Source organism: Lagopus muta, chromosome 1 (assembly GCF_023343835.1).
Source record: "Lagopus muta isolate bLagMut1 chromosome 1, bLagMut1 primary, whole genome shotgun sequence".
Classification (NCBI taxonomy): domain Eukaryota; kingdom Metazoa; phylum Chordata; class Aves; order Galliformes; family Phasianidae; genus Lagopus; species Lagopus muta.
In genome coordinates this window covers 106,784,775-106,798,632 of record NC_064433.1, presented here as the reverse complement: position 1 = coordinate 106,798,632, position 13,858 = coordinate 106,784,775, and the positions used below count along the sequence as shown (strand labels likewise).

Here is a 13,858-nt window from a genome sequence, read left to right as displayed (position 1 = left end):
AGCATAAAGGAGTCACCTCACGAAGAATCTGATCATCAGGAATCCCTCCTCTTCTTCAGGAGGAATCTGCTGCCAGAAATCCTTCGTTCTTCATGAGGAATCTGTTGTCAGGAAACCCCTGTTCTTCTTCATGAGGAGTCTGTTGTCAGAAAACCCATCCTCATGGTTTTCAGTTCCTCTGTTATCCTCCTTCTTCTCCTGCCTACATGACAAGGATGGGCCTTGAGCAAGAGTCATTGAGTACACCCTGAGATGGCCATCATCCAGAGATAGGTCCACACAAAGGAGCACTTAGCACTTTGCACATTTAGCTGCAGCTCATCTCGCTCTGGTTGCCCCTGGCCTTGCCCATCTGCGTCCCCCAAAGGATCTCACAACCTTTGCCCAGGACTTGCCTGGACTTGTTCATCTGTGTCCTTCAGACAAAGGATTTCACAATCTTTGCTCGGGACTTGAACAAGTCCATCTGTGTCCCCAGCAAGCTTTGAGACACAGAAGTTAACAGAATAATCTCTTACAAGGTGAAAAAGCATATACAAAAGCCAGGAAAATGTGCCTGTGATGTGATTTTGGGCAGCTACTTTGATCCATCCATGGAGTATGTGGTCTTACACTCAACTGAAGTTGTCAAAATACAATGGTTTGGTCTTGTTGCTCTTCCTTTAAAATATAAGCAAATGGAGAAACATAGAAAGCAAATTCTTGCAATGTCAGGGGGAAATAATTACTGATTTTTACTCTTACTGCCATTACAGTGCTGCAAGCTGTAATCATAGAGGTAGATTTTAGAAGTATGTGCAATGAAGAAATACCATATGTATAGAGGCAATAGGGGTGTAAAAGGAATGGGAAAATAAACTACTGAGCTTAGCAGGCAATAGTCACAGCATGTAAGTGTATTCACATCTATTTTGTAGATGTCACTGTCATGGAGAATTGTGTGGATTAACTTGAAAAAGTAATGCGTTAGCTTTTGTGGATATTGACTGGTGGCTCTCCCAAGCATAAAAGCAAACACTCTGTGTTTTCCCTTCTGAAAAAACACAGTGCATTTTCTTTTTCAAGGAAACTATCCAAGCATGTGCTTTCCTGTCTAAAATGCCTGACTGTCTAAACAGTTTTCCTTTGGTGTTCCTGAAGGGCAGAGATCCAGAATACTCAACAATTGCTGGTGATATAACAGTGAAGACCATGTTTCACATCACTCTGTCACAAACACCAGCCTACTAATCCCATTTCCTAGCACCAACCATTTAGAAAAACCCTCAGCCATAGGCACTGTGGTTACTGTTCATGTTTGCTGTGCTAATGTCATGAGCACCATGAAGCAGGACAAAGTGGTTTGACAGCTTATTACACTTCACTTTTTACTAATAAGGATGGAAATTGTGCCAAAGTCAAATCAGACTTTCCAGTGAATAGACAAAGACTTGAGATATGGAGAAATAAATGGTGAACTGAAATCACCAAGGATTAAGGAATTCTTGTGAACCTATGTATAGCGAATCACTCCTAGTGAGGTATTTTTTCTTGTGTTGTTTTTTTGTTTTATTTATATGTGTGTGCTAAGCACGTGCACAGATATGATGGCAAATTGTATATGGATTCAAAATCAGTTTCACCTGCTTCCTAAACTTCTGAGTATTTCTTCTAAGATTTACATAATACAACTGCTCACAGTTTTTCTCAATGTAAAGTTCACAAGGTGCATTAGGGCAGTGTTAATAGTTGGGGTAATAACTCATAAAGTATACATAATGCATAACATGATTCTGTGATAGTATGATAAGTGAAGTCAGTCAGCCTGTTTCCACATACTCCTAAATCTTAAGGAAAAGCCTAGATCCACTTGAAATCTTTGATCAGTCACATTTTAAACGCAGCAGCAAATTTTGCATTTGCTATCCTGAAATATGCAACTGTCCCGAATAGTGGCAGAACTACCCTGAATCACAAGTATGTTCCTGTGGCAGCTCAAGTACAATTGTAGGCAGTAATATTATCTTTTATTAGGCTGGGGGGGACCCAAGCCCTGTCTCACAGTTCAGAGAGGTCTAAAAGTGTTGTGGATGGATGTGCTGCTGGGCATGGAACTAGAAGAGATCCTGCGCTTGGTGCCATGCTGTCATTGGATAAAAACAGAAGTAAACCAGGGTGTTAAAAATAGCAGTTTAGCCACCAGAGCAGAGCACCCAGCTGAAGAACTGAAGAAGCTCCCCATCCATTGCCTGAACCTACAGCTCGTGTGGTGCTGCCTGCCTGGTGGCATGGATTCAGCAAAGGAAAGAGGGTGGGCTTCTGTTCAGCATGTGTTACAGCCTGGTGGGTGGCTGGGGTCATGCTCTGACTGAGAAGGCTCCCAGCTGTTTCTCCTCAACGGTATGTTCAACTTGTATGTGGACACAAAATACTCTCCATTACATGGTATAATAGTGATGGGACAAGGGGGAATGACTATAAACTAAAGGAGGTGAGATTTAGCTGAGATATTAGGAAGAAATTCTTTCTTCAGAGGATGGTGAGGCTCTGGCACAGCTGCCCAGAGAATCTGTGGTGCCCATCCCTGGAGGCACTCAGTGCCGGGTTGGATGGGGCCCTGGGCAGCCAGAGCTGGTGGGGGTCAGCCCTGCCCATGGCAGGGATTGAGGTTTGATGGTCTTTAAGGTTCTTTCTAATCCTAGCCATTCTGTGATTTTATGACTTCTTGTTATTCATACATTTTTGTATGAATAACATACATTATAATGTTGATTTTGATTCATACTTTTTTTAGTAAAACAAGTATAAAGAGCTATGGTGACATCCAGAAGTTGTTATGACATCTAAAACTCTAGTGACACACTTTTGCACCATCCCAACCACCTTTGCAGCCCGTGAGAAATTCTTTAAAAAAAAAAAAAAAAAAAAAAAAAAAAAAGCATTGTGCTTTTCCTCTCCCCTCCCCCCCCCAAAAAATATATATATTTTATGTGTATATATATATATATATATATATATATATATATATACACATACACACACACACACACGTATATTAATTTTATTTATATTAGGTCTACTTAACTTATCATTAGGACTTAGACTTTAATGCAAATTATCTGAGCAGTGCATGAAGACTGAGTTCCTCATTTTTGTCCAAACAGCCTCACTTAGAGATGCTTAATATAGCCATCATTAGAAAGTGAGCAGCCCAGTGGTGACCACTGCTTCCCAACATGAAGCAGCACGTGAGTTGACACAAGGGTTGCTCTGCATAAGAGGACATGCAATCTGTATTCTTAACTACAAAACATTCTTGGTCAGAAGAGTTGTTTTCTAAAGGGCATGTTATCGTTGACTATAGAGAAAAACCTTTTTACAATAAGGGTAGTGGAACAGGTTGCCCAGAGAGGTGGTGGATGCCCCCTCTGTGTAGACATTCAAGGACAGCCTGGATGGGGCTCTGAGCAACCTGATGTAGCTGAAGGTGTCCCCGTTCATTGCAGGAGAGTTGGACCACATGGCCTTTAAAGGTTCCTTCAAACTCAAATGATTCTATGATTCTGTAATATAATGGAAATAAATGCAATTATTTCTATATTAATTATAAGTAACTCACAGCATCAAAAGCAGGATTTCATGCATTAGTCTTGGATTCAGCAGCCACTTCTACTGACAGAACAATGCAGAGTTGATAACTGGAGAAAACCAGGAAAACCTCATACTTCACTGCAATTTCCAAGACATTTTATTGAAAAAAAAAAAAAGAAAAAAAAGAAAAAAAAAAAAAAGTCATTTATAGAGCAAGGATAAGAATAGAAAGATGGAAGAAGAAAAAAAATCATGCATACACTGAATGCTTACACTTCAGATGCAAATAAAAAAACATACTACATGATTTCTTCTGAAACCTATTATTCTGTAAGGCCTAACAGGTCTGAAAATAAAATCTTAATATTTTAGTTTTAATGGATAATTAATCTTACCAAGAAAAAACAAATATGGTGTGACATTTCTCATATACACATACATACATTCAAAAACCTCATACGTGCATCTGCTATACGTATTGTCATAATGCTTTAGGAATTGTAATGCTTCTTAGTATGTGATATTCCTGCCAACTGTAGGAAAAAAGTGTGTGTCACTCAAGCCTTGCACAATGAATTTACTTACTAATAACATATTATTCCTAAACAATTGTATCAAATATTATGATCTCATATTGATTAGGACTGCCAATACTGAAGACACTGCATTTCAGTGCAATGTATGTATCACATACAAATCTGAAAATCATTTATTCCTTCCACAAGTGCCTTCTTGCTTTTGCCATGTTGGTTCGTCACTGCTTTCCTGGCAGATCATATGCTGTTTGTCAGCAGATTATCTGTCTTCCCCACTTTGATCATTTATTTCCTTAAATTAAATTCTCAAGCCTCAAAAGTGCTATTTCTAGGATCTCTGAAGTTCCTCCATAACTGTCTTCCAGTGTATGAGCTTGAGTCTGAATAACGCTGTGCACAGAGAATACAACACAGTGTGCCAGGCCCCACAGAGTAGCAACCAGAGAATGGTTCATTTCATGATTTTTTGCTGCCCAACTCTTGCTTCCCTCTCTGTTAAGCTGCTTCCTGACCATATATTCTGCTGTCTGGAACAGGATATAAAGTTTTAGGAGCGTACTGGACCTCTTACACATCAACAATTTAGTACTCACTCAAGGCAGAAATGTACTCACTCTGCTCAGACTCTACCCAGATGTACTTAGGCTGTAATTGCTCAACATTAAATCTCAAGTCATAATAGCCTCAGAACTGGTGCTCCTGTGAATACTGAAGAAAATAACTGTAGAATGAAATTAAAGGGTTATTTCCAGTGCAGAGGGATTAACTACACAAATTTGCTGCACAGCACCTGAAAATATAGCCTAAAGGCCTACCTTAAATTAAATAAAGCAAGAAAAGTTTAAATTAAAGCTGTCACTTACCTAGCTGTTGTTGCATTTATAATATAGATTGTCACACATAGTATCAAATTCAGTTTCTTCAAATCCATTATGCTGGTTCAGACCCTGTATTTCCTCCAGGTACATAAATCTAATGAGACCTTTTGTGCCACTATATAATCACTCCTTCACCTGAATGTAATAATATTGTTTCCAGCTGTTCAGTAGTGCTCTTGAGTTAGACCAAAAGATTCACCCTGCAATAGTAAGGCACCATTACATAGTCCTGGAGATTGCCTATGTCGCAGTGTTACTTACTTTATTATTTATTATTCTTTATATATTTTATCAAATTAAGAATAACCAATTTTATTACAGTGAATGAATGCAACTCATATTATGCATTTAGGGTGAAATTCACCTATGTGGAAGTCTCTCATGAGGCCTTGGATACAACATTTAGGTCTGTGAATTACTCAGTGGGTTCTGACAAACCTTACCTATATATTCCCACCATCCCCTGGGTGGGGATGTGCAAATGTAGCTTGGAAGTTCTACATTTACTGGTAGGTAATTCTTCTTTTTTAAGAGAGTCTGGAGTGGAACATAGGATCTTATTCAGACCTCAGATAAATTTTACTTGCCATGAGCAGTGTGATGATTTCATTGAAAAAGCATTTTAAATGTTAGTTACAGTGAAAGCACAGCAAAAAATTCTCCAATGCAGAAGTTTCAAAGAAATGCCAAAAATAATTAGTTGTCATTAAGATTTAATCATGTGCAAAATGTTGTTTTAAGTGCTACCAATTGTTGCTTGAAAAGCATTCAAAAATGAAATTATCACTTAATATATCTTTTCTGCTGGCTTTTGGGAAATACCATTTTTCTTTGCGTGTTAGTGTTCCATATTTTCATCAAACAGCCCCTGAACTAGCTGGATTGAGTGCATGTGACACACAGGAGGAATTTTAGAGTCCAGAGTGGCCTCTTGTTATTTCTTTTCCTCTTGCCCCCTCTTGATGTAAGCTCTCCTAAATGGTAGCTATTTCATGCTATATAAACAAGCAAATTGCAATGAGTAGCGTGTGAGGTACCTTGCATAGTCCAGTTATGTGCCAGCTTACTTGCCCAGTCACAAAGGACATCTGTTCATCTATACGGAGTTCTGCATTGCCAGCATGACAAGACCATCCCTCTCCCAGAGAGCAGGCCGATGTCCTTTAAGCTACGTAAGGCACATCTGCATTATGCTCTAGTCTGTGGGATGATGCTGATGGCTCTAGTTTGAGCATTTGCACATCGTTTGTGCATCTAGCACATCAAGAAACAGGGTTGATCTGCAATAATTACTTTAATATCACTTGTTTTTCAAGGGCATGGCTTTTTCCACCACTGGAGCACAACGCTGCAGTGGAGGCTCAGTGCCATCCCATCCACATCTGGTTGGATAACACCAGCATGCATTTTTGGTAAACCTCAGCTCAGACTAAACAAACAGGGTCCAAAACCCATGGCAGTCAATGGGATTCTCTCCTTGGGCTCAACAAGGATTGAGTCCGCCTCTGTGTCAGTCCACAGCAAAGCTGGGAGACCTTCACTGTGCTTTCCTAATACGCTTATTGGAGCTGCCTATATAAATTAACATTTGTCTTGTATAAAAGGACATGGTGTTAATTATCTCAGTCTTACCATCTTTTTTCCCACTGACTGGGTGGTTGGTGGCTGCCTACCAGACTGGAAAAACTTCATGGTCTTCTTCATGCAGGGCTTTATGTGCGGCTACCCTGAGAGGTACATCTTCACTCTGAAAATCCACTGGCTTAACAGTTGCGTGTCTATGTGTCTGTGCATGGTTTGGCTCTGTTCTTGAGGCAAACATGTTGCCAAGGAAAAAAATAACCCCCCTCTCTACTATCATAGCTACCTGTTAGCAGTTTTTTGGGGGGGGGTTCTGAGCTGGCAGGAGCTAGTTTTAAGAAGCTTTTCACCCTGGGGTAACGTCAGTTCTTAATTGGAGTGGCTCTATTTTGGATTGACCACTGATGCTTAAGTTGTGTGCCCAAACTTAGGAGTTTAAGAGGGAGATGAGGAAAGCCAAAATTTCCGAAGTGCTAAGCAACCAAAAGCTCTCATATGGGCAGTGAAATATAAAATTAGTCTTCAAACATTGACACAGGACCTCACAAAAGTTAGAGTCACCGTCATTATTTATGACTGTTCCTATCATTACTGCTTTATTTCCAGTACAGTATTTACCGTGTTTAGAGCATTTAGAGACAGCGGTTGTGGTGTTCCCCCATGCTGGCACAGTACAGGCTCTGACAGTAAATAGGTTGTCTCTGAATCAGCGTGTTTGGAAATAACTCTTCTCTCTCCATTAATAGCTATTTGGTTTTGATCAGGGTGGGATCAGTGAGGGTGCTCAGAATTTGAAGCTTGGTACCAGCATTTTCAAACAAAACAGAACGTGAGTAGGAAAAAGAAAAGTGGCCGATCTTCTCTGACTATGCATTTCACACCCATCAGCCTCACAGCCCAATAACACTAATCATGAAAATCAGCAGACATTCCACAGACACGGGGGATTATGATTTCCATACAAGATGTCATTTCTGCTTATGCTTGGCATGCTCTACTTTGCTAACTCTCTATATGATCCCTGCCCACAAAAGAAGGCACATGCGGCTTGGGAAGGGCCCTGTCTCCCAGTATTTCATATTTTATGAAACCACAAATACAACAGTCTTACAAGCTCTTGAAATGAAATACAATTTGAGAAATGTAATCCATTACCATTATAATAGAATTTCTATAAAAATAATAAAAGAAAAACAAGAGAAAATAGACCCTGAAAGTTATAGGCCAACTGGGAAGTCATTGTGGCTTTGGCCAAGCTATCGCCATATCAGAATTCAGTGTTCTCCCAGGCAGCAATCTAATTGTAAATTATGTACATAAGGAACATCATTTCTTAGCTTTGGCTTTTAGTGACCCCATTCCCTTCTTTCCCTTTCTTCACTCCAACCTCACACATAAGAAATATTGAAGTGTTTGCACTAATGGAGGAATGACAACGTGCAGTCAAACTTAAACCAGCTGTTTCCCCCCACTGTGAACACTAAGAGCCGAGCTGGTAATATTTATAGCTTGACTGGCCTCTAGTGAGCCAGACGCTGACTGCCTTAATTTGCCATGATGGCCTTAAGGCTTGAAGCAGCTGTGGGCTGCAAGATAGCTGGGAAAGTCATGCAAAAACAGAAACAACAGGAAAAAAAAACAAAAACATTAAAAAAGATTGCTTCAATTAGCAAAAGTTATTGTTAGATTGAAAATGAACTGCTGCTGCATATACAACTCAATAAACAAGCATGTTTTGTTTTGCTTACAGAAAGCCAACAAAGTGCACATGCTGGCATGTGGTGTTTGCTTTCTCCTCTTCTTGAAGGAGAGAACAAGGCACTCTACAGGGGACCCCTTAGGGACCCAGGGGCTATGTAACCCTGAGCACTATGAGGCCTGGGGAAGGCCCCCAGTGGTACTGACTCTCTTCTGGATGCTGCAGTGGGTGTTAGTGTGTGACTGCCCCATGCGCAGCTTCTCCACAGCCCTGGTTTGTTGAGACCCTGTTTGGTTGCCCCCATGTAGCCCAACATGGAGCAGTGCACCTCCATGAGTATGTTGCCCCAGGAGGACTTCAGTTTTCCTTTATTTCTTTTGTTTTTGTGGGACTGTATTTGACTCACCTTCTAGCAAAGATAAACAGACTGTCACCATGGCTTCAGCATCAGCTTTAGCCAGCTTTAGTGGGCAGCACTGATCCTAGGGGGCTTCCCTCCCTTCCACCCTGACCATACCCTTCCTGTGGATGAGCACTGCCTTTCACGTGGCCACCCCAACAGGGAGGGGGAGTGATTTAAGCCATAGCCAGGCACTAAGTTACTCATCCACCCACCTTTCTACCCTCCCATTTATTTGCTTATTAGCGTGTGTGTGCTAGGAAGCAGCTCGCTAGCACAGTTCACCGAGCAGTTGAGTGAGGCCTTGTGTGTGCACCCCAGGGATGCTTTGACCTACTTGTGTTTTTGTTGTTTTGGTTTTTTTTTTTTTGGCGTTTTCATGTGTGCTATGCCCTAGTCCTCTCTTTTGTGCTGTCAGTAGAGATTGTTACTAATGGGATACTGACAGGACCCCTCTTTATGTGTGGCTGGTCTTAGCAGATGGGAATCCCACTGATTCTTAAAAATGGAAGTGGAAGCATACAGGTGCAGGAGGGAGAGTATAGGGCTGCAGGTGTGTCACTCTTTGAGTTGATATTCTGGACTGAAGTGTATGAGGTGAGCTTTATGAAACAACAATGTACCTCAAAGTAACAAGTCCCAGGGATCTGGGTATTTCTCCATGGACCATTTTCCCAGTGATGACTCATTTTGGAGGGAAAGCACTGGCCAATTTCACTACAGCTAGAGCAGCTGCATTGAGTGGACATGAGCCTGAGAATGCTTTGCAATATGCTCTGTATGAGCTGACCCTTAAGTGGTATCATTTTGGCTAACTATGGCTGAACTTTGGCTAACTTTTGGCTGAATTTATATATGTTGGCCTTAATTCCATTCCATTCCTTTAAATCTGGCTTTGTTCCGCTCCCTCTTTTCTTTGTATGTATGGAATGGCGACACTATAGCTCTGCTGGGGACATTCCTTTCTTTCTCAGAATGCTGGCATTAAAAAATGGGTGAGGAGAGAAAAACAGAAAGGTCTGTTTCTATAGGACAGTGTCAGTGTTTGTCTGCAGAAGAAGAATTTATGGTAGCTCAGTATTTCCTCTGACCTGACCAGTCCAAGGCTGATCAGAGGACCACACATGGAAATCTCTTTGAAGATGTTTTTATGCAACTCTGTTGTTCTGAGATCACTTTTCTGTAAGTAACTCCATAAAGAAGTTATCCAAGCTGTGGTTATTGAATTAACTTAGACAACGTGTAGATATTTAGAATACACAATTTTTCTCATCTCCGAAATTCGGGAATGTTAGAAACAGGGATTTATATTATAGGAATGTAACAGATCATGTAAATTTTGCTGGTTCCTCGTCTTTTTTTTTTCCTTACACCTTGCATTTTAAAACAACACAGGTGTTTTATGTCACATTGGGAAAATAGTAGCAAAGGAAAGAGGAAAAAGTGTGCTTCATACACTTATTTATGAACTTGCGAATGCTTTCATCAGTCAGCGGTTGGCAAAATGCCAATCATCTTGAGTGGGACAGGGTGCTAAATTTGAACACCTTGATTCTAAGTAACCCTGAATGAAGGCAAAGCTTCCAGATCTGGGACCTGTGGAGAAATACTTTTGTTTTGACAAACATTTATCAGCAATCAGAGCTGACTCAGCTCTGGACTGGATAAAGTGCTTTTGGGTAGCATGACTGCAGCCTTTACAGTTTCTTTTCTTATTGTTTGGGTAAATTCCAGGTATAACATAGTATATTTGCAAAGGGTAAAAATAACGTGCAGCTGTGAAGAAAAACATCTCAGGTTTCATTTCAGACCTGGAGCCAGGGATGAATCACTGCAGAGCTGCACCGTTTGCACTGGGCACAGGTCATGAAAAGCTGCTTTTCCACTGCCCCTGCTCCCTTGATGGCTCAGAAATACAGCAAGCTCACAGAATGTCCTTAAAAAAAAAAAAAAAAAAAAAAAAAAAAAAAAAGCCATTGAAGACAATCATTCTTTTGTTCTTGTGGGCACTAAAACACAATTCTCTAATGTCTACTTGTATTTTCAGTTTTGCTTTCTATGCCAGCTCCAGCCACCAGAATTGAGCCCTGGCTAAGTGGTACACATAAGCACACTCTCAATTTGAATTACCCAAGTAGTTGTGTTAGCTCCTACAGAGCTTCTTACATGCTTCAAGTTAAGCACAGGAGGTTTGCTGAATTGGGGATCTTTTGGTCCACCCAGTACACCAACAGGGCAAAACTCTTGATTGTTTCCTTCTGGGTTTTAATGAAAAATTATAATCCATTTATGATCTTCTACCCCACCCTCTGTCTGTTTATATTCATATTGGAGAACCAGCTCAGCAGCCCTGTCAGGCTGCCAAAAGCTGTCTGCTGCTACTGGATATTTCACATCACTTACTGCTCTGTGTTTACAAGAGTGTTTTTAATGCACAATTACCCTTGGAAGTGGTGTAGGCTAGTACTGATACCGTATTTTACATCAGCAGCGGGATTTTGATATGTCTTTATCCCATGTTCCTTTTCATGGAAAAAAGAAAACAATAAAAAAAAGAAATTGTGCTAGTAAGACCAAAGGATGATGTTAGCTCTCTGCTTCCAAAAAAAAGTCACTGAATGGGCTGAACTTCTCCGTCTTTTCTCTTTGTAACATAACTGACATGGGGAGTCAGGATAGATACTGCATAGGTATAAAGGAGAGGAGTTGGCCCATGATTCCAAATATATGATTTAGCCTGCAGACTAATTCATGCATAGATGCCATTTCTGTTTGCTAACAGTAAACAGAAAAAGCCAACATTTTAGTCACAAGCCATCATCTCAAAAGCTCACTTTCAACATGTTTATGTCTGAAAAAGAAATTGTTTTGTTTTGCTTAGCTCTGTTTTGACAGAAATAAGTGGCATCCCAGAATTATATTTATAGGTATATAGCGGGATAGAAAAATTAAACCTGAGAGAATAATGCTGAAGTATTCTCATTCTATGGTAGAAGCCTAAATCCACAATCACTCAGTGACAGGCAAGGCCATGTGCTGACTGTATTTTCCCTTGTGGTTATTATTCAGTTCTGTAGCTGACTGAGTAATTGTAGGATCTTTACAAAAGGCAGATTTCATATGTAGTATGTTAAGCAGCACCCAAAATATTTTATATCTGAAAAAGGTATGTGCAGGCAACATTTCCCAGGCAACATTCAGGGCCCTGTTCCTTCTCCGAGAGAAGATGACAGTACCTCTGGAATGATTTCTGTGATATATATATTTTTTAACAGAACACCATTGGCACTTTTTTTTGTTGTTTTATGTTGTTGGTGGTGGTCAGTTGGCTGTTGTTTTCTTTTATATATATATATACCTTAACAAAATATGGTAAAATGAGTAATAACACTGCTTGGAAAAAAAATATATGCTTGAAATGTATTTGCATTGTTTAAGATGCATACTAAATCTTTTCAGCTTCCAAAATGTTAGTTATTTTTGAAACAGACATGTGGAACAATTACAGCTGCATTAGTTCCTGACTGATGGCAGTTCTGAGCAGTCAATACAACTGAGTCACTTAAGCAATGGATAAATTACCTGACACATCCTTTTGCTGCGTGTTGAGCAGACAGTGGGCTGAACTGTACCTTTCTTTTCCTTTTTCGTTCTCAAACATTAGATTAACTCTTCTGGGAATGTGCCTGTTGTCTGATCATTGATTAGCTTTCAGTGACACTGCTGCCCAATGCTTTCAGCAAGAGATGGGGCTTCCAAGCCAAGGAGAGCAAGAGTCTCTTGTTGAAGTGCGTTTGGAGCCGGTAATGATGGAAGTTCCTGAAGCACCCGTCCAGGAGTCTGGGTTCTTGGAGGGTCTCTCGGTTCTCTGGACTGCATATTAGTTAGTTTGCAAGGAATTGAAATGAAGCATAGCAATCTAACTTACTGCCGGTGTAGCACAACCACAGTGCAATTTCAGCAGTTAAATGGCAGAAGTAAATGAAAGGCTGTTAGTAATATACTATCAATAAAGAAACTCAAGCCCAAGTAACACCATTCTTCCATTGCCAAACAACCTCTTTGCATTTAAAGGTATTCCCTGTGGCTCTGTTCGTTCTTTTGATTTTTGTAACAATTTTTCTCTCTCTGATGGAACACATTGTAGACATTAAATTAAGGGACAAATATGTCTCTGTCTGCCAGAAAGAAAACTGTGATGCAATTAAAATGCCATTAGGGAACCCTCTGTGGGATATTAAAGCTAGAGACTCTATTCAGAAAGCAAAGCCAAAATTAAAGAGGTGTCTGGTTGCAGATCCTCTGCAGATTTCCCTTTCTTAACTATCGTACCATAGAGACTGTACTAGTCAGGAGCTGAAAGGTTTTTCCAGTCATGTGTGTGGTATTTTGAATCATGGCGTTGGTAAATGTTTCTTTTTCTGTGGGCCGTGTGCAGAAATATGTCTACATTGCTTTACACATAGTGCAACAAAGTGTGGCTCACATGAAACAGTGACAGTAGTGGAGTTGGAAACCTGTCCAAGGCTAACAACAGCTATTTATTTATATTCTTTTTTGTCTGATGCATTAAGTGCATCTCTATGTTTTGCTGAGTTGTCTGTGAGATGCTTGGAGAGAGAAGCACAGCTATTTGCAGTCGTGATGCTCAGCAACCTCACGAACAAGCCTTTGTTCTAGGCCTGTCTCTGGAAATAGATCATTTGCATCTATAGGTTTGGAGACAAGGTGACAAATCTTAAAATAAAAATAAATATGCTGTCTGTGGAGACTGGTCATTTTTTCTGAAGCAGCTAAAGGAATCAGCAGAGTCATTGGGTAGTAGGCTCCGAGTTTTTCAATGACAACAAATTCCTGATGTTCCAGTCTCTTTTTTTTTCCCCATCTCACTCAGCCTTGCAGAGGATATTAGTAGGGACTGGAATAATAATCAAAGTACACCTCTCTCTTCTTTGTCTAGGAATTCACCTGATGACTGCAGCGTGGCAAAAGGAGGGAAAATGGTTAGTGGTTCAGACAATGTTGGGATGAACTATGGAAGCTACATGGAAGAGAAGCACATTCCGCCTCCAAATATGACTACCAATGAACGAAGAGTTATTGTGCCAGCAGGTTAGACTCTCTACTCAAAAATTTTCAAGCAAACAAGTGCATTTTCCAAGAGAAATCTTCTAATCTCATTTAAGTAGATCTG

General features: G+C 40.3%; 1 protein-coding gene across 7 annotated transcripts in view; it reads left to right on the top strand.

The window, feature by feature from the left end:
- Positions 1-13,858, top strand: part of ERG (ETS transcription factor ERG) — a 147,197-nt gene that overhangs the window by 113,480 nt on the left and 19,859 nt on the right. For all 7 annotated transcript variants that reach the window (XM_048933844.1, XM_048933847.1, XM_048933845.1 and 4 more), the window contains one exon: positions 13,625-13,776. In XM_048933844.1, the coding sequence (XP_048789801.1) occupies positions 13,625-13,776 (152 nt within the window). The remainder of the gene's footprint in view (positions 1-13,624; positions 13,777-13,858) is intronic.